The sequence below is a fragment of the Chiloscyllium plagiosum genome, chromosome 1 (genome assembly GCF_004010195.1).
Source record: "Chiloscyllium plagiosum isolate BGI_BamShark_2017 chromosome 1, ASM401019v2, whole genome shotgun sequence".
Taxonomy (NCBI): Eukaryota; Metazoa; Chordata; class Chondrichthyes; order Orectolobiformes; family Hemiscylliidae; genus Chiloscyllium; species Chiloscyllium plagiosum.
This window is the reverse complement of record NC_057710.1, coordinates 97654783-97668116: the sequence shown is the minus strand read 5'-3', so window position 1 is coordinate 97668116 and position 13334 is coordinate 97654783. Positions and strand designations below refer to the sequence as shown.

The window sequence follows — 13334 nt, the reverse complement described above, 5'->3', positions numbered from 1 at the left end:
AAATTTATTCTGTCCTTTATGTGATAAGGTGCTGCCAGATGTAATTTATGAATGACCTAATTTTAATTTCAAAATAGTTCCTCCTGATTCTAAATTCATACATCAGAGGAAATAGCTTCTGTGCACTGGCTCTATCAAATTCCTTTTTCTTTTTAACCACTGTGATTAGATCAGCTATCATTCTTTACATGTCTGACAAGAAGAAATTAAATTTGTGCTACTTGTTTGGGTAAATTAATTAATTCTTAAGACCTCACATGAACAATTTACATAATCTCAGAGGAGGACTTTAGTATATCACTCATTGTGTTAAATTACAGGTGACGATTTGATGCACTCAAATCATAATGAGGGGTTGTCAAATTTTCCTGAGAAGATTCTCTTTCTTTCTCTCTTGAGGATTTGCTTCATACAACCTCTCTGAGCTAACAATGGTAGAAAATTGTTGTCACCAACTAATAAAGGATAACACAACTGGAGGTATTCACCAAAAAGTTAAAAGTATATCCTGTATCTTTGCAACAAAGTTTAATCAAATCATCTGAGAGACAGTCAACAGCTAATAACTGATGGAAGGGTCTCTGGATACAAAATGTCAACTCTGCTTTCTTTCCTCAGATGCTGCCAGACCCGCTGGCTTTCTCCAGCAATTTCTGGTTTTTAATTTAGTTATTTAGTGGTGGAGGCTGATACAATTACAGCATTTAAAAGGCATCTGGATGGGTAAATGAATAGATTAGATTAGACTCCCTACATGTGGCAACACTGTGAGGCAGCAGTGCTAACCACTGTGCCACCCAATATCTGTTTTTGTTTCAGTTCTTTGTTTTATTAACTAAACATAATCTTAAAAGCCTACTTGTAATTTAAAACACAGAATGGAATTCCCCTCCCCCAACCTCTTCATTCTTAGCTCATCTGAAAACATACTTGATAGGTTAACTTAGCACTGTCCTTTATGTAGGTATTTAGTACTTCCGGAATCAATCCAAAATGCTTCTTAGCTCTCAAGGGTTTAATCCTGTTTTTTCTTTTCCCAGCCTGGCAACATGTTAGCTTAGGACTAACTTTCATTGGTGAGGTTTTACTTTTTCGGAAACACTCAGTGTAGCCCAAGTTGGGTGACTCTACCAGCTTTGCTTTCAATTCCCACCAGTTTGGTCTTTTCAGTCTGAGGATGAACTTTCATGCATGTTCCTGCCTAATAAGCCATAAAGCCTTCTTTGACCTCTGACCGTTCCCTCTCTGCAGGATCCATGTAGACTCAAAAAACAGTATAAGAACTTCGGAGTTAGGAGAAGGAGTAAGCTACTTGGTCCTTTTGAACCTGCTGTACCATTCATTAATATCGTGGCTGCTCTGGTTGTGGTGCCGTGTCTAATTCCCTGTTAGCATCACGGAACCTTTCACTTCAAAATTTATCCTACTCGGCCTTGAATAAACTTAAAGACCCAGCCTCTACTACCTTCAGGGGAAGAGGACTCTACCCTCATGTGAGCCTTTGAGACAATAACATTCTCCTTGTCTCACTTATAAAGGGATACCTGTTAATGTTACACTCTGTCTTCTGCTTTTAATCTCCTCCACAAGAGGGAACATCCTCTGGATATCCATCCTATCCAGCCCCCTTGAGATATTATATGTTTCAATAAGGTTCCTCTCATTCTTCTGAGCTTCAATGGATATAGGCCTAACCTGTTCCATTTTACTACTACTTAAGTGTGTTCTGCCTTCAAAGAGCAGGGTCCTTGTATTAATACAGTAAGTAAAGTTGCCAAATTCCAGAGGATCATAGGAATTCTCTCTCATTTTAGAGAGAGATGACTGGTGGTGGTTAACCTGAGGGTCATCATGCCTCAGTCAGGGCTGAGGTTGAGAAGGTAGGACCTCCATGGTAACCCTGTGTATTAATATATGTAGCTTACTACACTCAGGTGCATCACACACAGTGAGCCTGACTGACAATCCTAAATTGATTGCCAGTGTAATTCTTTGCATATAGCAGATGTTATCCATTTAATGTTGAATACTGCTGCGAGTATTGGAAGTGTATTCTGGTCGATACAGTCAGTACCTCCCTCAGTACACATTACAGTACAGCAACAGGGACAGGCCTGTAAGTCCATCAACCATGTTGCCATTCTAAATCTGCCTGCACATGGTCCATATTCCTCCCTTCCCTGCCTGCTCACATGTCTGTCGAAATGCATCTTAAACATTGCTGTTATATGTGCTGCTACCACTTCCCCAGACACCTACGTGTAAAAACCTTGCCTCTCACATCTCCTTTGAACTTTTCCCCTCACACCTTAAACTTACCCCTTAAACCTATTTGATATTTCACCCTGAGAAAAAGACTCCAACTATCTACCCTATCCATGCCTCTCATAATTTTATATACTTCTATCAGATTAGCCCTCAATACTGTATTTAAAATAATGCAAGTCCAACAACCTCTCTTATAACTGATACAATCCATTTTGGGCCACATCCTGTAAATTTCTTTTGTACCCTCTCTAAAGCCTCCACAATCTTCCTATGGTGTGGTGACTAAAACCGCACACAGTACTCCAAATGTGGCCTAACTAAAGTTCTACACAGCTGCAACATGACTTGCCAACCTTTATGTGCAGTGCCCCAGTTGATGAAGGCAAGCATGCCGTACATGACCTTTACCACCCTATCCACTTGTGTTGCCAATTTTGTGGAGCAATCGACACAAAATCTCTCTTTATATCAATGATCCTAAGAATCTGATCATTTACAGTACACCTTCCTTTTGCATTTGATCTCCCAAAATTCTTCATCTCATACTTGAATGGATTGAACTCTATTTGTCATTTCTCCACCCAATTTTCTAGCTGATTTATAGCTTGCTGCATCCTTTGATATTCTTGGTGAGCCAGCTCAGGACTCATGGTGGAGGTGGAACAAAGATATACTTAATTCCAATTATATATTTTTATTCTTAAATTATTCAGAATGGCACCAGATTGTGCTAACAGTTGAACCTTTGCACCGTATTTTACTGTATTACTCACTGTAAAATGCAAGTGAAAAAAATCATCTATTCATATAGTGGGTGGCATGGTGGCACACTGCCAGAGACCCGGGTTCAGTTCCCACCTCAGGTGACTGTGTGGAGTTTGCACATTCTTCCCGTGTCTGCGTGGGTTTCCTCCGGGTGCTCTGGTTTCCTCCCACAATCCAAAGATGTGCAGGTTAGGTGAATTGGACATGTTAAATTGCCCGTAGTGTTAGGTGAAGGGGTAAATGTAAGGGAATGGATCTGGGTGGGGTTCTCTTCGGCGGGTCGGTGTGGACTTGTTGGGCCGAAGGGCCTGTTTCCACACTGTAAGTAATCTAAACTACTAATCTAATCCCAATAATCCAGATATCTGAAACCCTCCCTTCTCCATCAGTTCTTTAGCCACACACACAATTGTATTATTTTCCTATTTCTGGCTTCACTAGCACATGGCACAGGCAGTAACCCTGAGATTACAACCTAAGAAGTCCTACTTTTCAACTTTCTATCTCACCCACTAAATGCCCTTTCCAGGACCTCATCCTTCTTTCGGCCTTTGTCATTCATACCAATATGGGCTGTGACCTCTGGCTGTTTACCGTCCTCTATCAGAATAATAATTGATGTCAAGAACAGTCACTGTCACCTCCCCTCTGAGGTTCAGTTGTTTTGTCTGTGTTTTAACCAAGGCTGTAATGAGCTCAGTAGTCTGATGGGGAAGTAATTGTTGAGTTGGATTTATCTTTCCTTCTGCATACGGGACATACTTGGGAAGTTCTGATTGTCAGGTAGATGCCAGTGTTGTAGCTGTATTGGAACACCTTGGCCGCTGGAGGTCCAGCAGGTTTTGAAGGAGTTCTTCAGTCCCTTTACCACAGTATTATCAGGGTCATAGCTTTTGCAGTATCATGTTCCTTCAGCCATTTTCTTAATATGCTGAGTGAATTGAGTTGTTTGAATCTACGATGCTGATGGCGTCCTAATGAGAGCTAAATTCTCTTTAATTTTTGAACTAAATGGACACTTTAAATCAGAATTGTTTATAATCCAGTACTTTCAATACCTTTCTGGAACTTTGGAACTTTGGAAGTCTTCACTATGGGGAAACACAAGCTGTTGCTATTGTCTCCAATTGTAAATACTTTGCAACCTCTTCCCAATAAAACAATCTAAGCTTTCCTTTGATCTCCATCAATCAAACCTCCTAAGTAGGCAGACTTCAAAACATATCACGTAACACACCTCATTTAACATTATTTTGAGCCTGCATTTGATTAATCTAGCCGGCTGTCATTGTGCACCCAGCTGTTACTATGGCTGGGATGCCTGCACTGCTTCATGTGTGGCATGGTATTTCTCTAGTGCATGAGCACAAAGGAGTACAGTGTGATTCTTATTGTGCAACACTGTTCTTCTAAGGCAACATTTAAAGTGTTGTTGTCTTAGGGACCTCTGTGCAATTCTACTTCAAAGATTAAACCTTCCTCATCCCCTCCCTGCCATCTGCTCTGCTTCTTTAATTTTAGGAAACAATATTTTAGGCTTGCTCGCTTCCTATCCCTGACTCCACTGCTTCAGAGTGGTAGGTTATCAACTTTGAACTTGGAGTAAAATAACCAAAGATGATGCAGCTCCCTGTGACTACCTTTCCTACAAGTCAAAAGACCTCTCCCAGTGAGTCATGTAAGCAACGTTTAAACCACCAGCATTCAATTGGCAGGTTGTTGAAGACAGGGGAAATTTGTGAATGTTTCATTTAATCGGGTGGGGGAAGATGTTGAGAAGCTGAATGAGATGCTGGAGATTTTCAGTTAAGTTACATGCAAGTGAATTATTATGAATGTTTATGAAACTCCAGCCAATAATAAGTAACTTTTCACACTAGCTTACCCTCCGCCATGGACATAATCAGAACCGATTTTCCCAGTACTCGGGTTCTGATGCGCAGGGTCCCATGTGATTCCCTGAGCCTGACCATGATTTTGCCTGTTCCAGTTAGCTGTTCAAAATCCAACTAATTCATAAGTCTGAGAGCTCAGTTGACACAAGAATGGCCTAATGCTTACTTTCAGGCCAGTGCTGTCACAGATGGGTCAAATGGCTCCTTCAGCGCAATAACAGTTTTGTGATTTGCAAATACTTTTCAATGTTAAATGGCTCATTGGTTTTGTACATAGTATATTCTGGGTGAACGAGCATGGAAAATGCAAAGGGCTATGAGGGGCATGGGTCATGGAGTGGGCAGGTGAGCCGGTGGAACACTTAGGGCTACAGGGCCTAGCAGTATAATGGGTGAAGGTCCCAGAGGACCGAGGTAGTCCTTCTAACCAGTTAGCTTCCGCATTGGCCCAGTTCCATGGAGATGGAGGCCCCAATTCCAACTGTACCTATCTTTCCAGAATTAAATTGTCATTGGCAGGAGTTAAATTAAAGATATGTGCTGAGTTGGGAAGCTTACTAATTTGCTGTCCCATCATTTTCACAAAAACCCAGCTCCAGGTCTTCACCATTATAGCCAGAATGTCATCCGACCCATAATATTTGCTGAGCCCAGTGCACTTGCTCATTTTTTAATGTTATGGGGGAGTGAATCAAATTAGCTATAATTAGTGGTAACATACAGGCTTCATTTTAAAATCTGATTGCCAATGTTAATATTTCTTGAATTTATAATTAATCTATTTTCTTTTGTGATGGTATTCTAGGTATAAGGAAGCTGCAATGGCTTATGAAAATGCCAAAGACTGGGATAATATGATTCGAATCCAGTTGGATCATCTCAGCAATCCTGAAGAAGCTGTTCGTATCATTCGAGAAACTCAATCAATTGATGGGGCCAAAATGGTAGCCAGGTATGGGGGGTGGCGGGGAAGGAGGGAGGAGGAGGAGGAGGAGGAATGTTCTCAAATTGTTGTGTCCTAATAGATTTCTATTAAATGAAACCGACTGCTTGTACATCACACTAGTTGCTGCACAAAAATAAATATTTGTGTCTATTTAACTCATTGGGAAAAAAAATCTGTTGTTTGAAAGTTCTGGATTAAAGCTTTAATGCTTTAAAATGTTTTAAACTTTTAACTTGAGCATGCATTCTCAACATTTCAGTACAATGATAAGATATTAGTACATTGTCAGAGTTTAGATGGGGTCCCCTATTCAGATAGATGTACAAGATTTCCCAACAGAATGGCAACAGTCTTCCCTCGGTCATCCAAAACAAATTAACTGGGCATTATTTATTTATGTTGTATTCAAATTAGTTGCTACATTTATCTGCATAACCAGTGTGTGTACTAGAAAAGTGACTAATTTGGGACATCCCAAATTATGAAAATTTCTCATTTTTTACTCGTTTTGAGTTGTATTTGTATCTGTTAGTCAGGTATATGCTGTGCTGTAGTCAAAACTTTAAAACATTAATATTTTCTAAACAAAACTTCTTAAGATTAAAACTGTGTTGTTTATTACTTGTTCTAATAATAATGTAGAGAAGGTGTTTTTCTTACTAGGTTCTTCCTGCAACTTGGTGACTATGGCTCTGCCATCCAGTTCCTGGTGATGTCTAAGTGTAATGATGAAGCATTTCAACTCGCTCAGCAACACAATCAAATGGAAGTCTATGCTGATATCATTGGTAAGCCTATATTTTGGAGAGGAACTGGGTTGAAAATGAGCAAACAGCAGAAATACTAACTCTCACCCAAAGTATTTCTTCCAATGTCTTAGTTTCATAGTCAAAGAAGTTGAGAGATAATGAATCTGAATTAAATCAAACAAAGTGAAAGAAAATTATCCATCATAGTTCTGAATTTCTACTTTAAAACATTGAAGTATGCAACTAACAGACTTGATAATAATTGTCTTAAAGCAGCCATTTAGAATGCATTGCCCAAGTGAACCAAAATAATGTAGAGTCATACAACACAGAAAGAGACACTTGTGACCAAGTCCAATTTGGCCCATCTCCCTCTAAATCCTTCCTATTCATATACCCATCTAGATGCCTTTTAAATGTTATAATTATACTCACCTCCACCCCCTCCTCTGGCAGCTCCTTCCAGACATACACAGCCCTCTTGTGAAAAAGTTACGCCTCAGGACCCTTCTAAGTCTTTCCCGTCTCATGCCCTCTAGATTTGGACTTCCCCAACCTAGAAAAAAAGATTTTGACTATTCACCCTGTCCATGACCCTCACGATTTAAAAAAAAATCTGTAAGGTCACTCTTCAGCCTCTTGTTTCCAAGGAAAAAAGCTCTAGCCTATTTAGCCTCTCCCTATAACACAAACCATCCAGTCCCAGCAACATCCTTGTAAATCTTTTCTGCACTCTGTCATGTTTAACATATTTGCTATAGAAGGACAAAAAGAATTGAACACAGTATTCTAAAAGTGACCTCACCAATGTCCTGTGCAGCCGCAGTATAACATTTCAACTCCAATGCTCAAATGTTTTGACTAATGAAGGCAAGTGCGCCAGATGACACCACCTTTATTCTGAATACCTGAGACTGCACTTTCAAGGAACTATGCACCTGCATCCTGAGGTCCCTTAGTTCAGCAGCATTCACCAAGGCCCTACCATTAACTGTATTAGTTCTGCCCTGGTTTGCCTTACCAAAATGCAACACCTCACATTTATCTAAAATTAAACTCCATCTGCTACTCCTCAGCCCATTTGGCCCATCTGATCAAGATCCCATTGTACTCTGAGGTACAATCTTCACTCTCTCCTACACTAATATAGTGTAGGAGACATACAAAAAAAAAGTGACAATTTGCGACCTGTGTCTAAATCTCTAGGTCTTGTTTGTTTTCTTCTTTTTTCCCTTCTCCAATTTCTCCACCCAATGTCGCCAGGACCTGATCCTCATCTGATCAAGATCCCATTGTCCTCTGAGGTACAATCTTCACTCTCTCCTACACTAATATAGTGTAGGAGACATACAAAAAAAAGTGACAATTTGCGACCTGTGTCTAAATCTCTAGGTCTTGTTTGTTTTCTTCTTTTTTCCCTTCTCCAATTTCTCCACCCAATGTCGCCAGGACCTGATCCTCTCTGATAGTTCACACTCAGCTGAGATTCACATGTTGAATTTTTGGACAGAATTTAGGAACGAAAATAAAAACCTGGCTATTTTTGCTCTGTGCCACAGAGGTTTGACCCCATTTACAGTGCACCATCTTCACCTTGGCTCATTCAGCACTTGATGAAGAATGAATCTGGGACTAGCCTGATCTGTATTGTTCAGCCATTTACTGTATATGCCATGTCAATTGTTTTATATTTTATCAGATAAATTAACTATTTTTAAATTAAACATTTCTTCCTGAGAATTTAGCAAAACATTACTTTGGATTAGATTAACATAAGGTTCCATACTGCTTCTCTGCAGGTTCTGATGCCAATAATGAAGACTATCAGAGTATTGCATTGTACTTTGAAGGTGAAAAGAAACATTTCTTGGCTGGAAAATTCTTCATGCTTTGTGGCCAGTATACCCGAGTAAGTACTTGATTATTTGACTTCCCCTTGCAAGCTCAGATTTTTTGAGATGAGTGGATATGAGATAGACACACAGAATGCTGAAGAAACTCAACAGGTTTGGCAGCACCTGTGGAGGCAAACAGAATTTTGAGTCCAGTATGGCTGTTCTTGCAGAAAAGCACTCTGATTTGGACCTAGATGAATGTCACACAGTGAGAGTACTCAATGGATATGCATACTAATTTACCTAAATATTAGACAGCTTTCTGTCACGTTGATGAATATGAATAATTCTGGCTCCAACTATGTAAACAGTGTCAAGTAAACTTATTCTTTTTGCAACCTCTATTTCATTTCCATGTCACATTACAGATCTAGAGGCATTGTCACTGTTGCCATCCTTATCTATTATAACATTTGGGTGGATATTTCTCCCTGTGAGAGTGCAGCAACACCATGGAGAAAATCTCACAACTCAGCACAGTACTTCCAGACATTTGGAAAAATTGTCATGAACTGCTTTACTGTTAGTTTAAATGGCTGGCTCTGTAAGAAGTGTTGATGGTGGGTCCATTTTGTGGCCTCATGACATCTTTTAAATGTAATAAACAAGATTATTCACAGACTTGGTTAATTCATATTTGGGATCCTAGCAGCGCATCGGTATAGCACAGTTCCCAAGCCTTTCTGCACATTATAGTGAACATGCCTGCATGTTTCCTTCTCATGCTTTTAAATCTTAACAGCATTTCTCACCTGCCACTTCCAGGCAATAGCAGTTGCGCAATGCTTATGTGACCTAACTTCTAGGCTTTGTTTTTCAACCTACCTTACAGTCATTTCTCCTGATACCTCCCTTTGTGGCTCATTATCAAATTTTATTCAGTAGCACTCCCATGAAAGAGCTTAAGATGATTTACTGTGTGAAAAGTGCTGTACAAATGCAAGTTGTACTTTTTGCTCCAACATTGACATTTATTTTAAAGGAATGCACACTATTAACTTTACTCTTATCTATATTGTTTAACAGGCATTGAAACACTTCTTGAAATGTCCAGTATCTGAAGATGGCCAAGCTATTGAGATGGCTATAGAAGCGGTAAGAGTATTGAGATGACTGTAGAAGCGGCTCAGTGGTTAGCAGTACTGCCTCACAGCGCCAGGGACCTGGGTTCAATTCCAGTCTCAGGTGACTGTCTGTGTAGAGTTTCTCCTGTGACTGCATGGGTTTCTTCCCACAATCTTAAGATGTGCCGGTAAGGTGAATTGGCCGTGCTAAATTGCCTATAATGTGTAAGTTGGATGTATTATTCAAGGATTAGTGTAGAATAATAGGACAATGGGCCTGGGTGGGATACTCTTCAGAGGGTCAGTGTGAACTTGCTGAGCCGAAGGATCCACCCTAGGGATTCTATGATTCTAATCTTGGTTAAGGGCTTTTGCCCGAAACGTCAATTTTCCTGCTTCTCGGATGCTGCCTGACCTGCTGTGCTTTTCCAGCACCACTCTAATTTGTTCTATGATACAGTAATGGTATGTGACAATTTTGAGACCTGAAGAAAAGACTGTTCTTTAAAGTTCTGCAGAACAGCAATCCTTTGGAGCTGCAGTAATTATTTCACAACCAGATGGGAGGGCCTTAATATTACAGTATAGAAAAAAACAATAACTTCCCAAACAGTACTGTTAGTGCTCACTAGCAATTACATGATTGATAAGGCATGCCGTTTAAAGCAGTAATAGGCGTTATGCTATATTTATGGAATACTAGTGATATGATGCTGATAAATACATCATAAATCAGCATCTTTACTAGGCAGCAAATTCCTTTTATCTTCTGTCTTTCAACTATTGCTTGAAAAGTGGAGTGACTCCATCAGGGAAACCAAAACCCTGGAAAACTCCACAAACAGACTGCCCTCTTATCTTGGGCAGAAATGTAAATGGAATTGAATTTTCAGCCTGACTGTGTACCATGATCTTCTCTCACATAGTATCTTTGCAAATTTCAAACTGAAAGTTCCTTATTAGAAAGTATAGACTTGCTACATCAGAACTCTGAGGGGTTGTATCTGCAATAATAGAGAAAATATAGGCGGACATTTGTCATCCTTGTAGAATTTGTTTTTCTCAGTAGTGACTTTCTATCTAGCCAAGATTGATTACAAAATTGTCAAAACAAAGCAAGAATTTATATTCTGTAGCTTTCTTTTTTCGTTTCTCTTCCTAATGGAGGAAGCTATTATAAAACAATGAGTTTCTAATTGGGGAAAAAAATAAAAATATTTCTGTGTATATAGAACATTACTACGCAATACAGGCAATTCGGCCCTTGATGTTGCGCAGATGTATGGAACCAATCTGAAGCCCATCTCTCCTACATTATTCCATTTTCCTCCATATGTCAATCCAATGACCAGTTAAATGCCCTTAAACTTGGCAAGGCTACTACTGTTGAAGGTAGTGCATTCCACGCCCCTACTACTCTCTGAGTAAAGAAACTACCTCTGACATCTGTCCAAATCTATCACCCCTCAATTTAAAGCTATGTCCTCTCATGCTAGCCATCACCATCCGAGGAAAAAGGCTTTCACTGTCCACCCTATCTAACCCTCTGATCATCTTGTATGTCTCAGTTAAGTCATGTCTCAACCTTCTCTCTAATGAAAACAGCCTCAAGTCCCTCAGCCTTTCCTCATATGACTTTCCCTCCATAAAAGGCCACATCCCAGTGTATCTCTGAACCCTCTCCAAAGCTTTCCCATCCTTCCTATAATACGGTGACCAAAACTGTACGGAACACTCCAAGTGCTACTGCACCAGAGTTTTGTACAGCTGCAGCATGATCTTGTGACTCCGAAAATCAATCCCTCTCCGTATGCCTTCTTACCACCCAGGTTGATAGGGTTGTTAACTTGCACGGATTTATGTACATGGATACCAAGATCTCTCTGCTCATCTACCACTACCAAGAATCTTACCATTAGCCCAGTACTCTGCATTCCTATTGCTCCTTCCAAAGTGAGTCACCTCACACATTTCCACATTAAACTCCACTTGCTACCTCTCAGCCCAGCTCTGCAGCTTATCTATGTCCCTCTGTAAGCTGCAACATCTTTCCACACTGTCCACAACTCCACCAACCTTAGTGTCATCCGCAAAATTTACTAACCCATCATTCTATGCCCTCATCCAGGTCACTTATAAAAATGACAAACAGTAGTGGCCCCGAAAACAGATCCTTGCGGTACACCACTAGTAACGGAACTCCAAGATGAACATTTCCCATCAACCACCACCCTCTGTCTTCTTTCAGCTGGCCAACTTCTGATCCAAACCATTAAACTACCCTTAATCCCATGCCTCCATATTTTGTTCAATAGACTATTGTGGGGAACCTTATCAAACGCCTTACTGAAATCCATATACACCACATCAACCACTTTACCCTCATCCACCTATTTGGTCACCATGCTGCCATACCTTAGTTTCTCCAATAATTTCTGTTGTTTCAAACTTACAGCATCTACAGTTTTTTTTTTGTTTTTAACTGCATTTTGTAGATAGGATAAGGTTTGTATTCCCCCAGTGCATCTTTAGAAAGTATCAATTTGTTCTTCATGCTCTTAGAAGATTTTACGTGCTTTTGTGGCAAATGGGGCACATTCTTGTAAGGGTAGAGAAGATCCTACAGACTTGGTGATTTATTTTTAAAGTTGTACTTTTACTTTTGCAAGGTTGGACAAGCCAAAGATGACATGCTAACTAGTCAGCTCATAGATTATCTAATGGGTGAGAGCGATGGAATGCCCAAGGTAACTCTGTTTCTGAATTAATAATACTAGACATTTTCTACTTATTTTGCATATTATATATCAAATTTTATTTTGATGTACTTTCCAATAATATTGTAATATTCAAATAGTTAAGGGGAGGTAATGACCTAGTAATAATATGGCTAGATTGTTAATCTGAGGACCCAGGATTGAATCCCACCATGGCAGATGGTGGAATTTATATTCAATGAGAATCTGGAATTAAGGGTCTCATGATGATCATGAAACAATTGTAGTAAAAACCCATCTGGTTCACTACTGTCCTTCAAGGAAGGAAAATGCCACCCTCACCTGGTCTGACCTACATGTGACTCCACTCCCACACCAGTATCGCTGACTCTTAATTGACTCTTAATTTTCGATAATTAGAGATGGGCAATAAATACTGGACTAGCCAATGATGACCACATTTTGTAAATGAATAAAAAAAATCACATGATGTTTCTGTATTGTTGATACAGCACCAATTATATTGCACATTTTTATAAAATATATTTCTGGTTTATTTTAAGTTTAATCACTTGAATGAGGGATAATCTACATTTACAATTTTTAAAAATTGTGATGTGCATCACCTGTTAACTGTTATGAATTTGACAGCTCAGCATGTTTCAAATTGTAATGTTTAGTTTTCTGGGTAAAAAAAATTGTCTGCAACAAAATAACTTTGGTCTGGCTTCCCTGGTTGCTCAAACAGTAGCTAAATGCAATGCATCACTGTAAAATATATTTAAAATTTCACCAGCAGTGTAGTTTATAATGGAGGTGTAATGTAGAGATGTTAGAACATAGAAGAATACAGCGCAGTACAGGCCCTTTGGCCCTCGATGTTGCGCCGATCCAAGCCCACCTAACCTATACTAACCCACTATCCTCCATATACCTATCCAATGCCCGCTTAAATGCCCATAAAGAGGGAGAGTCCACCACTGCTACTGGCAGGGCATTCCATGAACTTACGACTCGCTGAGTGAAGAACCTAAC

The 13334-nt window shown here is 39.7% G+C and overlaps 1 protein-coding gene across 4 annotated transcripts in view; it reads left to right on the top strand.

The window, feature by feature from the left end:
- Positions 1–13334, top strand: part of wdr19 (WD repeat domain 19) — a 169676-nt gene that overhangs the window by 114594 nt on the left and 41748 nt on the right. For all 4 annotated transcript variants that reach the window (XR_006312065.1, XM_043692836.1, XM_043692850.1 and 1 more), the window contains exons 25-29: positions 5734–5880; positions 6538–6662; positions 8423–8532; positions 9545–9613; positions 12252–12329. Coding sequence is in view for 3 of the 4 variants with exons in the window: in XM_043692836.1 (XP_043548771.1) it covers positions 5734–5880; positions 6538–6662; positions 8423–8532; positions 9545–9613; positions 12252–12329 (529 nt within the window). In the remaining variant the exon portion in view is untranslated. The remainder of the gene's footprint in view (positions 1–5733; positions 5881–6537; positions 6663–8422; positions 8533–9544; positions 9614–12251; positions 12330–13334) is intronic.